This window comes from Salvelinus sp. IW2-2015, linkage group LG22 (assembly GCF_002910315.2).
Source record: "Salvelinus sp. IW2-2015 linkage group LG22, ASM291031v2, whole genome shotgun sequence".
NCBI classification, from domain to species: Eukaryota; Metazoa; Chordata; class Actinopteri; order Salmoniformes; family Salmonidae; genus Salvelinus; species Salvelinus sp. IW2-2015.
In genome coordinates this window covers 29,452,936-29,477,262 of record NC_036862.1, presented here as the reverse complement: position 1 = coordinate 29,477,262, position 24,327 = coordinate 29,452,936, and the positions used below count along the sequence as shown (strand labels likewise).

Below are 24,327 nucleotides of genomic sequence, written 5' to 3'. Positions count from 1 at the left end.
AATGCAAAAAAATAGCACAATTGGTTGGGAGAATGTAAAACGTCAGCCYTGTTCTTCGGTGCCATCACAATCAACAGTATTGATGTCCACCAGAGCTGTATACAGTATTGAATTATTCTGTGTGAGCAGAATATCAGTATGCAAAGATTATGAATCTGTACCTACGCCAATGGTTAAGGTACTGTACTGTATGTCAACGTTAAGAAAATATGGATACAATAGCAGGGGTGTCAAACTCAATCTGCTATATTGATAAAACATAAGGAATTTGCGGGCCAGACATTTTACAAAAAAACATGCATACAACTTCGACCCAACTCTGGCCATTGTTTTTATTTTTTAATTTTAATTTTAAACATCTCCCTTTTTATAATGTCCACTTATGTACATAGGATGCTGTATATAGCCCTTTAACATATTAAAACAAAGATATAAATAACATTTGTCCAGCCTTTGCTGCTATGCTTACAGATGTGCATAATATGCTGCGACCCTAATCAAAAAGTATTGAATAACTKCAAATAACGTTGCTAGGTTGTTGTAACATTTTAACATGGAACTTTTTTTTGCACTGCATGGATCACCAGTGCTGTTGAATGCAGTATTGATGTATGGTGCACTCAAAATGTATTACTTTGTTGAGTATCCAGCCTAGGCTACTGCTCAAGTGTTTTTGTAATAGGCCTTCATGTTTTGCATCTGCATGGCGTTTTGTTGCAGGTTTAGTTTTTTGGTTATTAGTTGTCACATTTTAAAAACCAAAGCCAGACTGCAACATTTAACACTGAACAGAAATATTAACGCAACATGTAAAGTGTTTGTACCATGTTTCATGAGCTGAAATAAGACCACAGAAATGTTCCATATGCACAAAAATAGTATTTCTCTCATTCTGTACACACATTTTCTTTTACATCCTTGTTAGTGACCACCTGACAGGTGTGGCATATCAAGAAGCTAATTAAACAGTGTGATCATTACAAAGGTGCACCTTGTGCCTGGGACAATAAAAGGCCACTCAAATGTGCAGTTTTGTCACACAACCCAATACCACAGATGTGTCAAGTTGAGGGAGTGTGCAATTGGCATGTTGACTGCAGGAATGTCCACCAGAGCGGTTGCCAGAGAATTGAATGTTCATTTCTCGACCATAAACCGCCTCCAATGTCGTTTTTTGAGAATTTAGCCGCACCTACAACCGGCCTCACAACTGCAGACCACGTGTAACCACGCCAGCCCAGGACCTCCACATCTGGCTTCTTCACGCGGGAGTGTCTGAGACCAGCGTGTATGGCATCGTGTGGGCGAGCGGTTTGCTGATGTCATCCTTGTGAACAGAGTGCCCCATGGTGGGGTTATGGTATGGGCAGGCATAAGCTACGGACAATGAACACAATTTAATTTTATTGATGACAATTTGAATGGACAGAGATCCTGAGGCTCATGTTCTGATCCCACGCCCCAACCTTTTTCCAACCTTAAGGTATCTGTGACCAACAGATGCATATCTGTATGTCCAGTTATGTGAAATCCATAGATTAGAGCCTAATTAATATATTTAAATTGACTGATTTACTTATGAACTGTAACTCAGTAAAATCTTTGAAATTGTTGCATGTTTCATTTATTTTTGTTCAGTGTAGTAGTCTAGCTAGGACTGTGGCATGTGTCTGTACACTTTCCCTCCACTGTGGACACACGAAAGCAGCGCGATTGACTTTCAATTCATTGACGCAAGCGCATCAGGCTGTAATTTCATAAAGTAGATGACTCAACTGTTGACTCATTAATACTCATTGTGTGTCCTATTGTCCTTTAGTAGTAACTTATACCTGTGTGTGAATCCTTTATCTTGTAACTTTTTGACAACCAAGATCAAATTCTGTGTGCTACAGCAATGAACTGTTAGAACCAACACTTGGCATGGACATTTAGTCTACAACAGTTTAAACTTTCAGTCTGGTAGAAGATTAGGTCAGTGGCATTCATGATGATACAGCGCACTGGCTAGCTTGTGGGTGGGTGTGTGTGGCTCTGGGAGAAGAGGTGTGTGTGTGACAATGCACTACCGGTTGGCGTGCAGCATGTTGGTAGTGCCTGCTGGGACTTGTAGTGCAGCGCATCGCGTATGGAAGCGGGCCGAAATGAATTGACAACCCAAATCACTGTGGGCCGGATAGAAATGTGCATGCGGGCCTTATGTTTGACACGTGCGTTATAGGAACACCTACATTATAGTGTCATAGCTGGGTTGACATGGTAACACCATAGTATTGTACATTTCACTGTTATTGAGGAGCCTGAGCTGGGGTGTAGCTTATGTTCATACTGTACCTAGCCCTATGCGTTTGCCTGTGACCAGAACATAGCAGCTAAATTTAGTGTACATTTGAAGCTGTGTGACGTTCTTGAGCTGGTTAAAATGTAAGCACCAATAACATCCTATTCTGTCTGTCCTCCATCTCCTAGCCTAGGTGGAAATAATCCTATAAATAGAAGGCATGCCGATGCAGGGTTATAAATATTCCAATCACATGATGCCAGGTCCACTTTTAACAGGGCTGATGAATTGCCTCATCTTTTAAGCATCCTGCTGCAGTTTGAACTAGCCCTGCTGTCACTGTTTAGACCAGGGATGGGCAACTTTGATGGGGTGGGGGCCACCAAAAAATCTGAACACATCATGAGGGGCCACAGTTACTCGCTGGTCTGTGTACCGCATCCGTAACCCCTACCCCCCCCAAATTGCCAGCAAACATTTTTGTCCCCCCCTCTTGGTTTGATAGTGGAGAGACAGCAGGTAATTCGACCATAATAGCAAGTTTAGATAACTGGCTGCAAAACTAATTTAGCAATCAAAATAATTTTAGCTGACATGGGCTAAATGACTGACTGTCAGTGACGTACAGTGTAGAGGTCGTTTAATTAGGGCCGATTTCAAGTTTTCATAACAATCGGAAATCGGTAATTTTTTTACACCTTTATTTAACTAGGCAAGTCAGTTAAGAACACATTCTTATTTTCAATGAAGGCCTAGAAACGGTGGGTTAACTGCCTTGTTCAGGGGCAGAACGACAGATTTTTACCTTGTCAGCTCAGGGATTCAATCTTGCAACCTCACGGTTAACTAGTCCAATGCTCTGGCTTGGTTTTTGCTCTGACATGCACTGTCAACTGTGGGCTCTTATATAGACATTTTTGCCTTTCCAAGTCATGTCCAATCAATTGAATTTACCACAGGTGGACTCCAATCAAGTTATAGAAACATCTCAAGGATGACCAATAGAAACAGGATGCACCTGAGCTCAATTTCGAGTCTCATAGCAAAGTGTCTGAATATTTATGCAAATAGTTATTTATATTTATCTTTAATACATTTGCTAAAATAAAAAATAAAAACATTATTGGGTATTGTGTGTAGATTGCTGAGGATATATATATATATATTTTAGAATAAGGCTGTAACGTAACAAAATGTGGCAAATGTCAAGGGGTCTGAATACTTTCCGAAGGCACTGTACTTAACAAGAGAAAATGCTAATGGACATCCAAATTTAAAAATTGCACCTGATGTATTGTAACTTGCAACAGTAAGTTGAGACCCCGAATTAGTTCCTAAATTGGAAATTGATCCGAGGGCTTTCATGRGGCCCACTCACTACAGATACACGTGCATGTATGAACATCTTTATTCATTATTGTCTCTCACTTTGTCTCCTGTGATCTATTCACTAAGTCCTGCAGTTTGAACTAGCCATGCCGTCACTATTGAGATCACATATGCATTTGCCTGTTGTATTTTCTTTGTCTTACACAGTGTAGTCAGGGCGGCAGATAGCCTAGTGGTTAAGAGCGTTGGGACAGTAGCTGAAAAGTTGCGGGTTCGAATCCCAGAGTGAAAAATCTGTCGACGTCCCCTGGAGCACAAATTATTATCTACAATGACGGCCTACCCCGGGCCAAACCCAGACGATCCTGGGCCAATTGTGCGCCGCCCTATGGGACTCCCAATGACGGCCGGTTGTGATACAGCCTGGAATCAAACCAGGGTCTGTAGTGATGCCTCTAGCACTGAGATGCAGTGCCTTAGACCACTGTGCCACTCGGGAGCCTCATTGGGCTATACCTGCTGAAAGGGGCTTACAATAGATTTTATTTGGATTGTTCTGGTTCAACGTCAGCAATAGTTTTGGTAGTTTTGCTTTAAACAATCAGTGTATATGGTAATTTTAAGATAAAGGGTAAAGTTGATAATGCCATAGCTAATTTGTGTAAATGATAAATATTGATATATTACTAGCTCAAACTTTTAATCTGCAAAAACAAGTTAATTAGTAGGTGATGGTGATTTAGTCAGCTCAGACAGATCCAGCTAAGAGAGGCCCAGCTCATGAGCTCCATCAGCAGAAGATTTTAATTTAGAATGGAAAAGGTATGTTTGTGTATCGCATCAAACTGAATGACATCAATTAATTCTCTAGTCAAACCGAATCGCACCAAATAATTTCAAACCAAAACATATTGTTCCCGTATTGTATCGGAGCCCATGTGTCTAGATGTGTATCGAATCGCCTTGACAGGGAGAGGTGCCCATCCCTATGTTGCTGACATTAAAGACTTCCACATGCTTTGGTTCGGCTGGCACCTAATAGTTGAACCGAACGGGTGTGCTCACTTACTCCCTTAAAAGACCTTCACTTGAAAAACAAGATAAAAAACAGCAATAGTCCATCTTGAGGCACCGGAGCCATTATGCACTTCCTCAAATTAATTTAAGATAACTGAAGAAATTGGCAGAGGAGATCCTAGTTGTGCAATTTTACATCTAACTAATAAAAAAAAGTCCAATGGAAAGTACTTACTTTGCCCTTCAGTCTCTGACTGTCTGTGTCATCATAGCAGGAGCCTGGTCATTAACTTGATTTGGTGCAAACAATACCCACCACCCTCTGCTCAGCATTACACCATAGGCCGATGGGGTGATTCTATTGTATGGGGTTTCTGTTTGCTGCACTGCCTCGGTATATGTCACGGTTGGCTGGGGCATGCTGTCATGTGCTGCCTCCCTGTGCTAACTACCAGTAGAACCCTGCCTAGCGGCAGAGGCAATTGAAACACAGAATTAAAACCTCTCCTATTAACCTAGATTCATATGGGAAGCAGCAGCCCTTTTTATTCATAGAATTCCTCTCGGAAAGTCTTACAATGCACCATCCATTCCACCTAGCCTCCATGCCTCCTCCACACCATCCATTCCACCTAGCCTCCATGCCTCCTCCACACCATCCATTCCACCTAACAATTTAGGCTAGTTGTGGTCATTGTCTAAGCTCAGTGTCTCTAGCTCAAGGGCAAATAAATCAAGCATTTTGAGTCATGTGAGCTTGAATAGTGATTTTTTTACAAGCTACTCAGTCACACTAAGGGCTCATGTGAGTAAAGAAAGCATGGAAACGGTATCTCTAAACTTGAGTAGAAAATAGGTCTCTCGCTCAGGTTTTAGTGGAAGTGGGATACCTCGCATGATAACTCAGTGTTCTAGTATTCTTTTGACTGTTTTGTCATTCAGTGTCACAGAGGCCTATCTGATTGAAACCCGAGAAACCTGTGTTGATTTAATGTCTAAGATGTCCTCTCTTCCCCCGCATCTCTCTCTCTCAAACAATGATGCACAGTGCACACAAAGCAATTAAAGGCCAGCTGGCCTAGGCTTTACACACACGCATGTACAAACACTTCCCTTAACATTAGTGTGAGTGATGGGGGAACTGAACACATCTAAAGAGATTTTAACTAATTGTTCTTTATTTCTCTCCTTGCTCCATCTGCAGAAGACGGATTGGGAGGTGGCCGTCAAGAGCATTAACAAGAAGAACCTCTCCAAGTCCCAGATCCTGCTTGGCAAGGAAATCAAAATCCTCAAGGTGAGTAGTATGCTTAACCTAATTGCTTGTCATTTATCTTGGAAAATTTAAAGAATTAGTTGACATCGATCCTCCATCAGTCAGCATGTTTGACTGAAAGGCCTTGACTTCCTTGTTATAAATGTAAATAGAAGCCAGTTGTCACGTCAACAGTACAGTAGCTAATGCGTCACTAATGTGCTTCTTTCTTCATTACTTTTCCCAGGAACTTCAACATGAGAACATTGTGGCACTTTACGATGTCCAGGTAAGTGCTTATCTGGTTTTCCATTGAAGTAAGGTTGAGCTCAGCTGATTGCAGGCAGACTGGATGTGTCTACTGCATTTGATTTAGCCTAACTTCACTAAAGCCCGTAGGCTGCGTGCTGACAGCATCTAGTTCACTCTGGTGCTTTTTACGATGACCGCTCTTCGATTCAACTAGCCATTCTCTTCAACAGTGCTCAATTAGATCTACATGGCTAGAATCCAATTATTTTATTCATTATAACTAGCCAAATGGGACAGTGCATGGGCAGTGCAGTGCAACTGTATACAAGCAGAACACTCACAATCACTAGATCACCAGTGAGACAGACAGACACCATAATGGGTTGCCAAGCTCCTGAGTAGACCTTTTCTCTGTTTGCCCGGTCCATGTGGAGCTGGCTGCAGATTACCAGAGCAGAAGTATGTGTGTAATGTTAGTGGACATTCATGTGTAAACCATTAACTTCGATAAGACTTCTGACTGGTGGTCCAAGGCTGTGACCACTGACTGACTGGTGGAGCTTCTCAGTCACATGACTGGCCATGGTTACACCAGCATCATGCATTGTACCGCCCATCACCTCCGCTGGTCGTCAATCAGCACACACCGCTGACCGTCCTCAGTCATGTAACAGGGCCAGGGGGGAGGGTCGTCCACTTCAAGGTGGGTGACAAAATGGCTGCCACCAAAGGTCAGGTTTTAGTCTCTCACCATGACCTTACTTCATGGTGACTACTGGACCTGTAGCTTTGGTTCACCATGGAAATCACTGAGAGCCTTCTATAAAAGAGCAGGAAAGCCTTTGAAAACCAGCTTAGCTCAGCCCTCAGTCCTAGAGCTCTCTGTGTGCGTGGGTTTTATTGTTCACTCCAAGGTTAGCAGATAGCCCTATGACTCACTCTGCATTCTCTATTTATAAAAAGCCTTTCCAGTAGGGTTCCAGCCAATAGGGAGAGATGGAAAGAGCGGTAAAGAGAGAGAGTTATTGAAGTCATGATCAAGCAGCGCTGCCCACATGGTGAGGCACTTTCTTTGTTTATGTAAGCCTCCCACCGGGACCCTGCTGCTCTACCCATCCGACCCTCCTCCCTTCATCCCTCTATCCGCACCCCTGATGTGATCACCACGTATAGTCAGACCTTTCATTATACTAATGTAGCGTGTGATGTATAATGAGTTTGAAAAGCCCCTTATCAATACTGAATGGACTGAATGGATGGAAGTAGGTTAAACCCACTAATACAGGCACTAGGTGCCAATATATTTTCATACCCCTTATGATTAAGGTTAAGATTGGGGGTCAGGGAGTCTGATCATAACTACTTGACCAAGAGTATGTGGACACCTGCTCGGTGAATATCTCATTCAAAAGTCATAGCGTTCTCCTGGCATTCTCCAAACCCAGATTCCTTTGTCGGACTGCCAGATGGTGAAGCGTGATTCATCACTCCAGAGAACGTGTTTCCACTGCTCCACAGTCAAATGGTGGTGAGTTTTTCACCACTCCAGCCACGTTTGGCATTGCGCATGGTGATCTTAGGCTTGTGTGTGGCTGCTCGGCCATGGAAACCCATTTTGTTAAGCTTCCGGTGAGCAGTTCTTGTGCTGACGTTGTTTCCAGAGGCAGTTTGAAACTCTGTAGTGAGAGTTGCAACAGGACAGAAGATTTTTACGCGCTACTTGCTTCAGCACTCGGCAGACCCGTTCTGTGAGCTTGAGTGGCCTACCACTTATCGGCTGAGCCGTTGTTGCGCCTAGAGGTTGCCACTTCACAATAACAGCACTTACAGTTGACCGTGGCAGCTCTAGTAGTGCAGAAATTTGACGAACAGACTTGTTGGGAAGGTGGCATCCTATGACAGTGCCATGTTGAGTCACTGAGCTCTTCAGTAAGGCCATTCTATTGCCAATGTTTGGCTATGGAGATTGCATTGGTTGGGTGCTCGATTGTATACACCTGTCAGCAACGGGTGTAGCTGAAATAGCCGAATCCACTAATTTGAAGAGATGTCCACATACTTTTGTGTATATAAACTGTATGTGGTTAGGGGAGCGGGCAACTTCTACCTGGAAGTGAGTAGGAATCCCACAGAACACTAACCATAATTGAAGACACTGGTTTGGGCTTTGTGTGTAGTGTGTCTTAGTCGGTCTCTCTTTCTCTCCCCCCTCTTCTCCTCTCCCCCCATTGGCAGGACCCTCCCTGGGCCATCTCTCCCCTCTGCAGCTGTCACTTTTGGCACACAGGCAGTGGGGCTTAGAGATGTCGTCTGAAAGGGAAGAGAGGAGAGACTGCAGCTTTGGCGTTTTAGAGGGAGATAGTGTTGCAGTGTTATTGATGGGTGTTAGGCCTCCAAGCGCCCTCTCTCTTTCTAGGGTTTCTTTTCACTCTGTCTCTCTTTCTATTGCACTCTCTCTCATTTCTCTCCTTTGTTTTGTTCCCCTGGTCATGGTTTCCCCTCTCCAGTCACCAGTTACAATCTCGGCCTTTCTGTATGTCTGTCTGGTATGTTGTTTATTCCCCTCTCTGTGACCATCTGAATGTGCAGCCTGACCGTAATGGAGAAGTGTGGGAGAACGCTGGCTTCTGGCTTTGTGACTGCTGGGTTTCTCTCTCCCTGTCATTCTTCCCTCTTTCCCTTCCTCCCTTTTTTATCTATCCCTCTCCTACTCTCTTTCTCCATACATCTCTCTATCTCGCTCTCCCTTTCACTCTTCAATCTCCCTTATTTTTATCTCTCTAACCATACTCTCTCTCGTCTCTCTCTCTCTGTGGGCCTCTGCCCAGCCTCTTCAGCTGTTCTGGCTTGCACTACATGCGCCGGGTCACTCAGTTTACCCAGAGAGCTGTAAATGATAGGGCTTGTGCAACAACCACCAGACAGAGTTACAGCATTGTCCTGGCGGGGGCATTGGGGCACCCTCCCCTCTCCCTCTGACTGACAAGGAAAATAGTTGCCATTGTCGGCTAGGTCGCTGTTGTGAGACAAATACCTAAAACAGCTGCCACCCTATCTTTCCAATAGAAGATAGCAGGTGCTCATGCATCTTTGCCCTCATTCCTGTGGATGTTTATGGAGCCCCGGTTAAAGGTGCAATATGCATAAATCGCTCCACAATTTAATATCAAACACAGTAAAAACAAAACAAAAAATTCAATAACCAAAAATGATGTATTTTCAACTGTTTGAAGCTGGTGTTCAAAACCAATAGTAAAAGACGCAAAAATTTAACTCAACAATAGGAAACATAGAAATAGTGCACACAGAACCGATTATACTGCTTCCTAGACTTGCTTTTATTGAGAATGACAGATCTATAACTCACATTTCTATGTGAATTTGGTAAGGTTGCCCAAAATGTTAAATATTGTAGCTTTAACATTTAGCAAGGCCTAGCACGGGGGTAGGTATCTAGATTCAGCCATGGGCTGATTTTTTTTCTGGGAGGGGGGGGCGGAACATAATTATATTAATTTGACACTGCAAATTGACCACAACTAAGCCCAAAAAGAAGATGTATTTGAAAATAACAATTCATACATTATTTGCATTAGAACATGATCACTATTTATTTTGGGATACTTTGAGTGTAGTTTATTTAATTTTTACAGGACAGTGCACATTATCAACGTTTCAGTAAAAGTGCGGTTTTTGCCAGCCGGCTCATTTCAACCGCAGTCCTGGGCAGGTTATTAAAAATAATTACAATCATTGAGCAGTGAGCACACGCAGAGCAACATAGGACAAGCAACATAGCATACAGACAGAGAAAACATAAGACCATTTAAAGCACAAACAGTGCTTCCTCGCCACCCTCCACCAAGCTACAGACAACCCATGGGAAAGAATAAGAGCAATACACAGCTAGGGATTATGTTCACAAATCTGATTGACCTTTAGCCATGTCTTCATGCATTTTGTGAAAGTGTGATATGTGGTGCAGTTATGTGTGTCTGATGGCAGTGTATTCCAGACATGGGAAGCTCTCACAGAGAAAGCGGATTTACTAAAGGTGATTTTCCTTAAGCGAACTATACAGTCACCTCTCATGGCAGACCTTGTGGATCTGCTGCCATATGTTTGGGTTTTCTGTTAAACAAAAATACTGAGTGGAGAGTGAGCCAGGCCATTTAGGATCTTGAATAKAAGACATGCGTCGGTGTATTGCACAACATTTTCCCAACTCAGGAGCTCATGCTTTCTGAGTCTGTAACAGTGATGATGGCTATTGGGCTTCCTATCAAGCACTTTGAGAGCCTATTTTTACATTTACATTTAAGTCATTTAGCAGACGCTCTTATCCAGAGCGACTTACAAATTGGAAAGTTCATACATATTCATCCTGGTCCCCCCGTGGGGAATGAACCCACAACCCTGGCGTTGCAAGCGCCATGCTCTACCAACTGAGCCACACGGGACCAGACTGAATAGGTTTTAATGTTGTACAGCAAGATTGGGCCCAACTAGTCAAGCAGTATGTTAAGTGGGGGAGTATCATAGAGTTGAAGTACAGTTTTGCTACCTCTGTAGTCAAACAATTTCGTATAAATCGGAAATTGGCTAGGTTGAATTTGGTTATTTGAATTACCTTTTTCACATGCTTTTTAAAAGAGAGGTTGGAATCAAGTATGATGCCAAGGTACTTAAAATCAGATACCACCTGGAGCTTCTCCCCTGACACTTAGACATCTGGCTCAGTAGCATCTGTTGCCCTCTTTGTGAAGAACATGCGAACAGTTTTTTTTCACATTGAGATGCAAACACGAGTCACTGAGACACTTTGTAACCTGGACCATTACAGTAGTGAGTTCTTGTGCAGCTTGTTGTTTGCTATTTGCATGCACATATATCACTGTATCATCTGCATACATTTGAACTTCAGACCCAGTACAGACAGAAGGCAGATCATTAATGTACAGGCTGAACAGGAGGGGCCCCAGTATTGACCCTTGGGGCACGCCCACATCATAGCTAAGAGTGGGCGACAGCTCATTGCTCACTCTGACACACTGAGTTCTGCCTTCAAGGTATGATTTCATCCATCTCAAGGCATCGGGGATAAAGTTGAACTTGGACAATTTTGTGATGAGAATCTCATGGTTAACAGTATCAAAAGCCTTCCTTAGGTCCAGAAACACAGCCCCAACAACGCCCCCTTTGTCCATCTTGGACTTCACATTTTCCAGAAGAAAGCAGTTGGCCATTTCTATGGAGTGTTTCGCTCTGAAGCCAAACTGCATGGAGTGTAATGTGAAGGGGCTGTTGTTGAGGTGGGCAATCAGTTGTTCTGCTACACACTTTTCAACAACCTTTGACACCACAGGTAGTATACTAATGGGCCTATCGTTACTCACGTCAGCAGGGTCGCCTGATTTAAAGATGGCCGTTATTATGGCCGACTTCCATACCCTTGGAAACACCCCGAGACCAATAGATGTGTTGGTGACCTTAGTAATGATGCCAATGAGTGACTCTTTGTAGTTTTTAAGAAAGGTAGAATCCAGCCCAAACACATCTTTGGCTTTAGAGTTCTTTAGTGAGCTAATCACCTTGTTCACCTTTGACTCAGAAACCTCCCTTATGATGAAGACAGGTTGAGCGTCATTCACTAGCACTGAGCCCAAGAAACCAGTGGAGGGGTTCTGTGTCAGTACCCTGACAGAGTCAATAAAGTAGGAATTGAAGGCTATTGCTATTACGACTGAATCCTGTGTTAGATTGTTATTCACCATGATTTCTAGGCTTTTTGCAGTGTTACTATGGTTTTTCCCTGTTAACTTTTTTAGATTCTCCCAGATCAATTTAGAATTTCCCTTTGCTTCACCAATTATGTTAATAAAAAAGTTTGCCTTGGCCTGTGATTTCTTTCATCACCTTATTTCTCAACGTGGTAAACCTATGTCTGTCATGCTCTAATTTGGATCTTAGGGCTATTTTTAGAGCATAATCTCGTTCTTTCATCAATTTCCAGATTTCTCCATTTAGCCAAGGAAGGGTGCTCTTTTGGCCAGGTTTGGATTTGATTTTCTTTAGGAAACCATTTATTGTAGTCTGGATTGTGGATAGAAAAACCTGACTATCAGCTTCCACATCTGTATAGGACAAGAGATCATTCCAGTTACTTCCCTTAATTGCGTTTTCAAAATAGTTTAATTCACTCTTAGGTATTCTTAGTTGATCCGGCTTTTTAACAGTAGAGAGGTTAAACCTGCTCTTAGACAGCTTTCTGGCTATAAGTGTCAGATTATGATCAGATAGCACAGTAACCATATTGAATGATTTAGTCACTCTCTCTGGTTTATTACTGAACACCAAATCAATCTGTGTTTTAGAGCAACAAGTCACCCTGGTTGGCCCTTTAACTAGCTGTGTAAGGTCAAAGGTATTAGTGATCCGTTTGAGGGTTTTTCTACAAGACTTGTCTTCATAATTAATGTTACAATCTCCCATTTAAGATGACCTCTTTCCCAAAATCACATTCCCTAAGCATGTTATTAAACTYATCAAAAAACACACTTTTGGTGGAAGGTGGCCTATACATTCCAATAAGGGTAAAAGACATTTGGGGAGACAGTGTAACATTCAGGCCAATACATTCTAGTTCATTATCACATGACCACTCAATTTGTTTACATCGGATATGTTCTTTAATGTAAATCATCACACCCCCTCTTCCTTCAATCCTGTCTCTCCTGAAAACATTGTAGCCAGGCACAATCAAAGCAGCATATGGYGAGTTTTTATGGAGCCATGTCTATGAGAGGCAGAGGAAGTCAAGGTTGGAGTCTGTGAGTAGATGTTGAATTTGATCACTTTTTAACAATCCCTCCCGCCTGCACTGGATGCGGGGAACTAATTAAAACAGCTTGCGTACCAGAAGCAGAGTCAGGGATTGCATATAGCGACTTGGGTATGTTTGAAGAGTAAAAATCTATCCTGGAGCCGGGTGAGTCGAGAGAAACCATGGGACCATAGCACTCACCCACTTCCACAGCGGCGACGATCAGTGGACGAGGCCATCCACTGCTTTCCACTCTGGTGAGTATCGCTGGCTTGGTGATGTTAGGCCCAGGATTGAGTTGCACATCCCCGGAGAGCAGGAGGGTAGTGAACAGGTAGTTTAACAGTTTCCGATAAATGTTGGACTTGTGTTTGCTACGCCTAAGCGGTTCAGTGGAATAGGGAGCAAGGTAGACTTGGCCATTATTCAGAACATTATGGTATGCTGTGTACTGTCCGCTCCCGTGGAATGGTGAACCAATGTGTTTGGTGTTGATATTCTCCGGCAGTAGATTTGTGTCATCCCAGCAAGGACGCACTGAGATTATCAGTAGAGCAGCTACATAACTGACAATCATGGCAAAGTACTGGAGATAAAACACATAATTGTGCTTTAACTCTTTGCATGAGTTACTTAGCTGGGGTCGGCGTACACCTGATGTTTTAGATAAAATAACAGCATTCGTATGAGAAGCGGCACTTGCCGCACCACCCTGTCTTCCGTCCGCCATTATCCTCTTTCCTACTTTGGAACAGATTATTATTATTTTTTTAAATAATTGAGATTTCTGCAATTATATATTTTTTGGCTGAATTCCTGGTATTGTTTAATTTTTTTTTTTAAATCTTGTTTTTGTCCAAATAGTAAAAGAACAAAAACTAGACCTGACATCTGGATTCAGATATAGGCCTAGATATTAGCCTGTCCTTACTCCTACTCTTCAGTCTTAGTTGAGGTGGAGGGCCGCTAGTGGTTACCGATGCCACACCCCTGAAAGGCCAATTAAGCTTGTGTGGTCTGTTTACAGTCGACAGTCATTAGCTGAGGGTAGGAGGACTGTCACTGCGTGTTTGTAAGAGTGTGAGGTGGTGCCTCGTTAGAGAACGCTGCTTGAAAGTCCCGCTTCACGGTGAGGGCTCCTTTAGATCTTAATGTTGGCAAAACATAAAGCCTAGCCTATAGACACAAACATCACAGACCTTGTGATAGCAATCATTCATGTGTAGTATACAGTATACCCTATGAGGGATATGCACACACACACACACACACACACACACACACACACACAGAGCATACACACTCAAACAAATGAATCTGTCATGCTCAACACACAGCAATCACTAGTACACACACACACAACTACTCTCACGTACACACACACAGCAATCACTAGTACACACAGAAGTACTCCATCTATCACGTACACACACACGCATGCTCTCACATAATCACACTGTTGCTATTCATGGTCTTCTGGCCTACACCACTGTGTGCTAATACCTCAGTGACACAGTAGTGTGAATGTGGTCTCTAACCATGCACTGACTAGTTTCACACACATTCTTTGTGAATCCCTGTGCGTGTGAGATTTCCGACTGTTTTTATCTCCTTCTGCACGTATTGGAAGTCTCTGTGGAAATGAAACCAACGTCTGATAAATGACTCAATATAACTAATTAATTAGAGTGTTTTCAGAAAGGAGTCATGTTTATAAAGACAGTATGGGTGTAGGAGTAGGGCTGGGTGACGGGAAGGTTACAGAGCTTATTCTGATCCTGAGGTGTTCTGCTCATTAGGCTTATATCATAACAGGCCTATGCAACACTAGCTAGGCTACGTCTGTCCCTGCTCTTCTTTATGGAGCTGTTAAGCGGGAGTGAGGCAGCAGTGTGATGCAGAGAACAGTAATCAGAGTCTCTCTCCAGGCTGACAGAGCCCAGACTGTACAGCATTGCTCGGTACATACCTGCTATTTCATTAAAGGTTCACTGCAGAGAGCGAGAGTGTGTAAGTGGTAGACCCATAAGGCATTGAAATGGATTCGAGACCATCTTGAATTGGCATCTATGACACTAGCCTGGTACACAGCCCACACTGATTCACCAGACATGAAACTGGAGAGGGAGAGGTTGACCAATAAGAGCCACAATGAAAATAGAAAGAAGTAGGTCTACAGGTTAATTTGCATTATTTTTGTTAGTCGTCATACATTTTATTTATCACACGCATACAGAGCCTAGTTTGAGGAGCGGAATAGCCTACAACCTGTCAGTCAGCACGAGAGTAGCTCCTCAAAAAGTGGTCAGGCTACGGGAGTGAAACCTGCTTTTGTAAGCCCAGTCATTGTGCAACCAATAACAAACGCTAAATTCAATCGCGTGTTAACTTTGGTGCCAAGATTAAAAAAGATCTATTTTTATTTCTCAATCTCAACTGGTATGGTAAACCGTGCCTCCCATTCGCCATTCGGCTGGATGCCTGTCGACCGTTGACTATCAGACGTGACCCACCACTTTGCAATGTCAGCTTGAGGCAGTGTAATTGTTCACTTTACTTCAAATAYTGAGGCATGTCTTACCTTGCTTCAAAGTAGCTTTGCGAAAATCCATCGTGGTGGCAATTATTTTATAAAGACTTCCTCGTGCCATTAATCAGCATTTCTCTCCTCTTGTATTGGTTTTCATATCAACTTTCTTTCGTTGTCCAGAAGCACAATCTTAGTCATATTAGCAACCCATCATAGTAGTTGCTATTAGATGTTAATCTCTGTTACATATGGAACTGCTCGCATTAGGTGTGCTGTTTACAACTGTGTCTTCCCCATAATGCATTTTGGTAAATGTTTGAAAATTACATTTTATTAGCTGCTGCATTACAGGAGTTGCATGTTGAATAATAAYCTACAGTCTTTTGACTGGAAGAAGATAGGCTTGATATTGTTGCATGTTTCTATTAAGCTCTTAATGAAAAATGTCCGGTCCTTGTATGCATAAGAGGAAGAGGTGACGTGAGAGGTTTCACTCTCACCAAAATCTGTTCAAAATAAGTCCAACGCGTTTCTATGGGGTTATTTTGGGCCTTAGCTTGTCGTCTGCCTTCTCGCCTTGGGACGATTACCATTGTTAGGGRGGAAACATGAGCATCTCGTCATTATATACATGTCTTTGATAGTATTTTCTGTTGGTCACGTCATTTTACTGTTTGGATTATTATTTATTTTTACTGGTTAATGAGGGTCAGTTAGTGAGCAGTTAAATTGACCAAAATGTGCATCCATAGAAAGAAGAGAGGCAGGGTAGGAGGTGGGTTTGTTTATGAAGTTTAAGAGTCATGCGTCTGTGAGGCAGTCCCGTGGTGGAAGCTTTCAAAACCTCTTCTGAACTCTGGTAGAACACTGTATCCTAGCATCAGTGAGAGTGTGTGTGTGTGTGTGTGTGTGTGTGTGTGTAAAGCGAGGTAAACGGGGCGGGGGCTGACTTGATAAAATAAGGGGTGGGCTCTGGGCAGTAGAACTTGTTCTTGGCGCACATGGGAGATTTCAGGAATCCTGTCGGTTTTCCTAGAAAACTAACTGTCTGCCCCTCTGTATTCCATCATCTGGCTTTTCTTTACAGCCTGTTAAATGGGTTAGAACATTCTCCATACTGTAGCAGTTAGCAACTCCCTCCCAGCACACTCAAATCTCCCCCACACACACACATACTGCTTTCACATAAGATTTATAGTATTTAGCGTGTAAAACAAAGTGGGCAATGTTAATGACCCCCTTACAAACATGCCCCTTTTTACCACAGTCTTGCCTGCATAGCCTTTTTATACCTTTTATTTATTTATTTATTTATTTATTTATTTCACCTTTATTTAACCAGGTAGGCAAGTTGAGAACAAGTTCTCATTTGCAACTGCGACCTGGCCAAGATAAAGCATAGCAATTCGACACATACAACAACAGAGTTACACATGGAATAAACAAAACATACAGTCAATAATACAGTAGAAAAATAAGTCTATATACAATGTGAGCAATGACTCAATGTGAGTCTATATACAATGCCTCCCGTGCGCATGCCAGGGATGAGTGGTAGTAGTGGTGTGGAGATCTTGGTGGGCATCTATTTTCATAAATCCATTGAGATTATACACCATCAAAAGGAAATCCTTTATTAATGTGTTTAGGCAGGTCCTAAGAAACATTATAAGACGAATAAAATATATTTTCTAAGGAATAGAATAGCTATTTTGAGTTTAATTAGGCCAATGTTACTGGTCTGTGCAGCCATGGCTAAGCCATCCAAATGAAATCAGTAGTTCGTTATTTTGTTCAGTTAAACTGAAAAGACACACTTACCTGATCACAGTCACAGACATATATTTTATAATGGAATATAAAATACATAAAATATTCTTCCCACACAGCTTAGATCATGGGAACATGTGGAACCGCTGTCATATAAAAAAAAAAWTWAAAATATATTTTGAAACGGAGCTCAAGCCCATGCTATTTTTATCCACATTTCKTCTCTTTCCTACCCTCACTACACTTTGTTAGGGAGCAGGCGTAGGGTCTTCATCATACCGATAAAAAAATATCAATCCTATTTTCAAAAGCATGCAAGTCTGGTGTTCATATTTCACAACCTATGCAGGCTTTTGGAGTTGGCTATACGCGATTGAGCAAAATAATAGGCCTACTCTTGATTTAGGCATTATCATTGCATGCTAAATGTTTCTGATCAGTGATAGATGTGCAAACAAATAGATGAGAACCACCTCCACTTATTTTCCCATCCACAAACCAATTAACCAAATAGCCTATAGTAATGAAGATTCAGTGACACAAAATCACATTGATTGATTATCAGACAAGCCAGTGAAGTCACAGATGTTTGGTTGGGAGTAGGCCTAGGATACTAAGCGACTAACAAGTGGATTATTTTTCTCTTCACTCGCAAACTAGATACGATGGCAAAATGTTGTAATAAATGAGCCAACTAGGCAAGATGATGATGAGCAGCATTCACCTCAACATAGATAACATTTCTCTAGCCTAATTGTAGCCCAACCAATATCCAAACGAAGATTCAGTGAAAACAAAAGTCTGACAGATTAATCTGTCAAGATGAGCCCCCACGCTTGTCTCAAATCAGAGCGATGGCGCTGTCCCAATCAAAATGGTGCTGAAATGGTCATCTAGTTGACCACACGCAGGTAGGCTATTGCTTAAAATATATTTCAAGGATTACTTTGGGAGTTTCAGTAAGCAACCATTTGATACATGCCTTCACTTTAAACAATGCCACTTAATATAATGTTTACATACCCTACATTACCCATCTCATATGTATATACTGTACTCTATATCATCTACTGCATCTTGCATCTTTATGTAATACATGTACCACTAGCCACTTTAACTATGCCACTTTATGTTTACATACCCTACAGTACTCATCTCATATGTATATACCGTACTCTATACCATCTACTGCATCTTGCCATGCCGTTCTGTACCACCACTCATTCATATATCTTTATGTACATATTCTTTATCCCTTTACACTTGTGTGTGTGTATAAGGTAGTAGTTGTGGAATTGTTAGGTTAGATTACTTGTTGGTTATTACTGCATTGTCGGAACTAGAAGCACAAGCATTTCGCTACACTCGCATTAACATCTGCTAACCATGTGTATGTGACTAATAAAATTTGATTTGATTTGATTTCAGTTGCATTAGCCTACTTCATTCCAGTATTTTCATAATTCAGTGATATTTATTTCCACTGTAATTATTTCTGGATCCATCCCATTGTGGTTAAGAAAACAGTGCATGCTTAGTGGTGGGCTATGCCAAGAGATGGGCTAGATGCCTTGCAAAGTTTAGAACTGCCAGGAGGATGGTAACAGGGCGCTGCCTAGCAAGAGTTTAAGAGCGTAGTGTGTGCCAATGCCGCCTCAGCATTATGGCTATGTTTTATACCAAGCCGTAGGCAGAACTTTACCGAAATGTTATTTTTTAAATTTTCTTTAACCCATATTTTACCAGGTAAGTTGACTGAGAACACATTCTCATTTACAGCAACTAGGTCATTTGGCTTTGATACCGGCAATACCTTTCAGATCAAAAAAAAAAAGAAGAAAAAAGAAAAMAAATGTTGGAAAAAGTTGACGGGATGGTAAACTATAGTACTGTAGTTGTGTGCTTTGTTCGCCCTAAGTGAGGAAAAATAACACGCAAACATGCATATTTGGTTCAATATGCACCAAGCAAGGAGAAAGTGTTGTGCTAGAGGCATCTAATTTCATGAATCAATATTTTCCTGACATTCTTTATTGTACTGTCTTTTCTATACTCCTCTGCCTTGTTTTGGCCTAAGGAGAGGGAAGAGGAGCAGGATACCTCTTGTTATTTGGCCTAATTTCTGGACACTCGTGACCTAAAACGGTGATCTCATATATATAAATATATATTTTTCATATGTTTAAAAAATAAACTGTTTTAGTGTGGGGAAAACAACCAGGTTCTATTTTGTATTGCCAGGTTGTATCTGATGTGATGCCTTTGCAGGACATTAGGTTCTCCCATAGGGACAGTCAGTGCCCTTCCACTGTGAGTAGATCACCTGTGTGTGTGTCTATTGTGCACATGTGTGATGAAAACACCAACAGGTCACGTGCCACCAATAACAAAGCAGTATGTCCACCACTGCCCTAAGGGTTCACCCTGTCTCTGAAACACATTAACAGAACAACGCTCTCTCAGCAAGTTATAATCATCATAGCATGCGTCATATAATCACCACAGTGTCTGTCATAGGGTGTGACACAGCTATGTATCTATCGTGCAGTAATATTAGACTAGGCTAGATACTTGGTTCTCAGAATGCTCTTTGCGTAACAGATGCGTGCTGGGTGGATTTCCAGTCCACATATGGAACCCTATTCTCTAAAGTCTTCAGCAATTTTAAACTGAGCCAAGCCGGCCCCCTCCCCTCTGTTCCCTTCCCTCCCTTCATTCTTATGTAGCCCAGCACTCATGSAGTCAATCGTGTGACGCAACAAGCAGGACCGACACACTGAGAATACGTTGTTGTTGTTTTGGCCCGGCTCTAGAGTGGCTGGCATTCTAAAACTGTCTGAGGTGGAGGGCTGAAGCGGTGGAAAATGCTTGGGGGATGTTTTGAGTTTCCCTCAAGACAGCAACATTTCTTCGAGCTGATGTAGTACACTTCCTTCCAGTGTTTCCTAGAAGAGCATCGATCAAAGCTTGTTTGTGGCATAACTCTGGCTGGATCGCCTGGTGACTCAGTGGTTTTCCATCTAACAAGTGGATGGGAATAGAAGGATTGTGAAATGCTTTTATAAGTGGAATATGACTGCCTGTGTTTGTGGGGCTGATGTTGGATAGCATGAAGCAGAATTGTTTGTGCTGCTGTTTTTGTTTTGGCGTATTCCTTTTGAGGAAGGAGGGTTATGTAGAATAACCCTGTTGGCAGGTCTTGTGTGTGTCCAATTCTTTAACAGATAGTGTTTTGAGTAACAGTACATTCTGACTCATTGGGTGTCTCCTCTCTTGTGGTAAACATGTTGATAATAGCAACAGCTGTAACCAACCACTGCCTTAGAAAATACAGAGTGTCACTTAGTCTAGATTTGGACCATGGAAGAGGTTTTGGACTCTATTGTAGGATACATTTTATGGTGGCATAGACAGTTCATTTTCAACCTACTGAGGGCTGGAGGTTAAACGGGGTGAGGCTGTCCTGTATTTGTGCCTCTCACATATCAGTTACCCTCCCCGTCCAGGACAGTGTACAGCCTGGCCAACTCCCTTCTTTCCTTTCCTCCTATTCTTCCTCTCCCAGTCCCCATCCCCCCCCATCAACCAGTATAGTACAGGGGCTGAAAACGGCTAGTCCCCAGGCCAATACCAGCCACCACACACACACACACCGATCAGAGCAGATAATGGTGGTGGCCTCCCTACGTCTCCCCTCCCCCATTGCTACAACCCAACAGCAACATCCTTGAAATCCATTTTCCTAGTATCCACAGCCACGGGCCAATGGGATTGGTCAGGGAGGAAGGGGCCCAGCCAATAAGCCTGGTGCAGGCTGACAGGTCAGCTGACAGGAAAAAGCTGAAGTGGAATTAATTGGTGGCTGGTTTGCAGAGCGAAAGCAGTGGTTTTTGCTCTCCAACTYGAGACCTTGGCTGAGAGATCATTAGAACCAGAGAGTAATGCAGTCCAATAAATGACTAGAATGGCTGTTGGTAGTCAAGGAATTGATTTTCTGAGACCCTTTGATTTGTTAGTATGGTACACAGAAAATAATGACATTAAATTGTTTTGAACTCATACACTCGTTAGCCTTTCATGTGACAGGCTATTTCCTTCACCTAGAATCAATCATGGAAAGGGGTTTGCATGGTCTTGTCACAAGAAACACTTCTGGATCTAATCATAGATAGCCTACTTAGAATGGCGCTGAAGGGATTGGAAAATGTGTGACGACAGTTGTTGTTTTTTATGGTTGTTGTTAACTTCATGCACATGGCAAGCTGCTTGATCTGCCATATGATGCAGTACCCTCAACCTGACACCACACACACACACTCCCCCAAATACATGTGAGCTTGCTTGCTTAACCTGGAGGCCTGATTTTGTGTTACTTGGCTCCTGTCCAGCGTCTTCTTAGCTCCTCCATCACCATGTTGACAAGGTGTCCCCTATATCTGTCACATTGCCCAGTTCCCTTGAACCCAATAGCCCCGAACACACACACAACACACACACACCCRAACAATCTCAGCTTGACCCTGCTGTGTAATGAACTCCGTTCCTTTCCCTTCAAGAATGTAGACGATAGCACGACACAGCTTTGAGGTGAGGGGTTCACTAAGGACGGCACGTTTTCTTTGAGGTGTGCCAATTTGATCTTAAACCCCATGTCAGTCGCACAGTGTGAGATGAAGGATGAGGGTGTCAATGTGTCTGTAGATTGGAGCCAGCTACTCTACTGTACGGATCTAATCCAGATCAGTTATGTGCTATGGGCTTCAGTTCATGCTTGGTGGCAAGGGAATCCTATTCTCTGTACTGTACACATATGATCCATCTGTACTGTATGTAGACTATATCGGTCTGTATCTGTACATACATGTCAGTCTGTTTGACGAAGCTGGTCCTCTACAGTAGTGGATGTGACAGGTGTTGTGAGAGATCACTCTAACACATGTTGTTTCTCTCCTCTCATTCAGGAAACTCCCAACTCTGTGTTCCTGGTCATGGAGGTAGGTGGTGTCACACTGGCAGAATGCAACCTCTTCTGCTGAGCTGCCTGTAAGCTGCCAGGGTCTCTATCTTTGTGTTGATACCTCTCCTCTCTCCTTCCCCTTCTRTCTCRCRCTCCCTCTCATTGCTCAAGACCACAAAATTCCACAAACCGCCTGAAGGAAAAAACTATGCCACCTTAAGTAGCCCTCAAAAAACATACCTGTACACCCACACCCGCTTTCCAGGAATACTGTTATCCAAGAGCAAACTGTGTTTGTTTGCCTTATATTTAGCCCTGAAATACTTATTCTGCCCTTCTCATATTCAAGCTGTTAAGGTAACTGGCTGTGCAAGTCTTGGAACCCTGGTACCTGTTACCGTGGCCTGCCTGGGGTGTTCTAGATTGTTGACATTAAGGAGGCGGGGTCTCCTGGCACAAGAGAAGAAACAGACATAAATCTGGCTTTGTAGCCTCTGAGCACCATTCAACCTTGGTATTATAGATAGAAGGCTGCTTAATCAATGCTATAGCACTCCAAGAGAGATGGGCATAGATGGTATCAACACTAGGCTAGCATGAATGCTAATCTGGCTGGTGTTTGCTAGACTGCCTGTTTTGCTTAGTAAGAAAGGTTTGTTTTACGCAATGGTTAGAGGAGGGAGCAGATTACTTATTAAGCAGTCACTTATTAAGCAATCAGCGCGCAGGGCTCACACTCCAGTCAGCGGTTGGAACACATTAAAAATAATACTGTTTTAAGGGAAACGATGCCCTTTTAGCTGCAACATTGACTCTCAGTATGAAGCAAAGCAGTTTTCTTATTTGAACAAACATTATTTGTATGCAGTGTACCTCATAAATGATTGTCCTCACACAGAACTTAATCGGATAGATTCACTAGAATAGAATTATGGGCCCTTAACCATTCATGGCATCCCAAACTTTACAGCAATCAATGTGGGCACCCCCATAATAGTGAAATATATTGTTACCCTAGAATTCTGTGGTTATGGCGGACCCTGAGAATGTGTTATTGAAACCCTGCTCAATGCCTCTGCAGGATGGACATACACACAGAGCATAAGGATAAGAATTAATATAATAATTAATATAATAAGGATCTGAGCTGTAATTGATTTTCCTGTACAAAGGGTAAACAACATGGTGTGGTAATAAACTGAACTGGAGTCAGATCCTACCGGTCACTGTGATAAGGCAGAGGCTCTTTAAGGCCAGATCAAACCAATGCTTTGATCAGAGGAAGTTTTGGTAACCAACAGGATTTAATTGGTGTTCTCATTTACAACTGCGACCTGGCCAAGATAGAGCAAAGCAGTGCGATACAAAGAACACAGAGTTACACATGGTATAAACAAACGTACAGTCAATAACAAAATAGAAATGTCTATATACAGTGTGTGCAAATGTAGTAAGATTAGGTAGGTAAGGCAATAAATAGGCCATAGTGGCAAAATAATTACAATTTAGCAATTAAACACTGGAGTGATAGATGTGCAGAAGATGAATATGCAAGTACGGATACTGGGGTGCAAAGGAGCAGAATAAAAAAAATATGGGGATGAGGTAGTTGGGTGGGATGGGCTATGTACAGGTGCAATGATCGGTAGGCTGCTCTGACAGCTGATGCTTAAAGTTAGTGAGGGAGATATAAGTCTCCAGCTTCAGTGATTTTTGCAATTCGTTACAGTCATTGGCAGCAGAGAACTGGAAGGAAAGGTGGCCAAATGAGGAGTTGGCTTTGGCGGTGACCAGTGAAATATACCTGCTGGAGCGTGTGCTACGGGTGGGTGCTGCTATGGTGACCAGTGAGCTGAGATAAGGCGGGGCTTTACCTAGCAAAGACTTATAGATGACCTGGAGCCAGTGGGTTTGGCGATGAATTTGAAGCGAGGGCCAGCCAACGAGAGCATACAGGTCGCAGTGGTGGGTAGTATATATGGGGCTTTGGTGACAAAACGAATGGCACTGTGATAGACTACACCCAATTTGCTGAATAGAGTGTTGGAGGCTATTTTGTAAATGACATCACCGAAGTCGAGGGTCGGTAGGATAGTCCGTTTTACTAGGGTAT

The 24,327-nt window shown here is 42.6% G+C and overlaps 1 protein-coding gene across 2 annotated transcripts in view; it reads left to right on the top strand.

Moving 5' to 3' along the window:
• The window catches only part of LOC111982639 (serine/threonine-protein kinase ULK2), a 51,802-nt gene that overhangs the window by 5,008 nt on the left and 22,467 nt on the right, over nt 1–24,327 (top strand). For both annotated transcript variants that reach the window (XM_024014237.2, XM_024014236.2), the window contains exons 2-4: nt 5,832–5,924; nt 6,130–6,171; nt 22,219–22,251. In XM_024014237.2, coding sequence (XP_023870005.1) covers nt 5,832–5,924; nt 6,130–6,171; nt 22,219–22,251 — 168 coding nt within the window. The remainder of the gene's footprint in view (nt 1–5,831; nt 5,925–6,129; nt 6,172–22,218; nt 22,252–24,327) is intronic.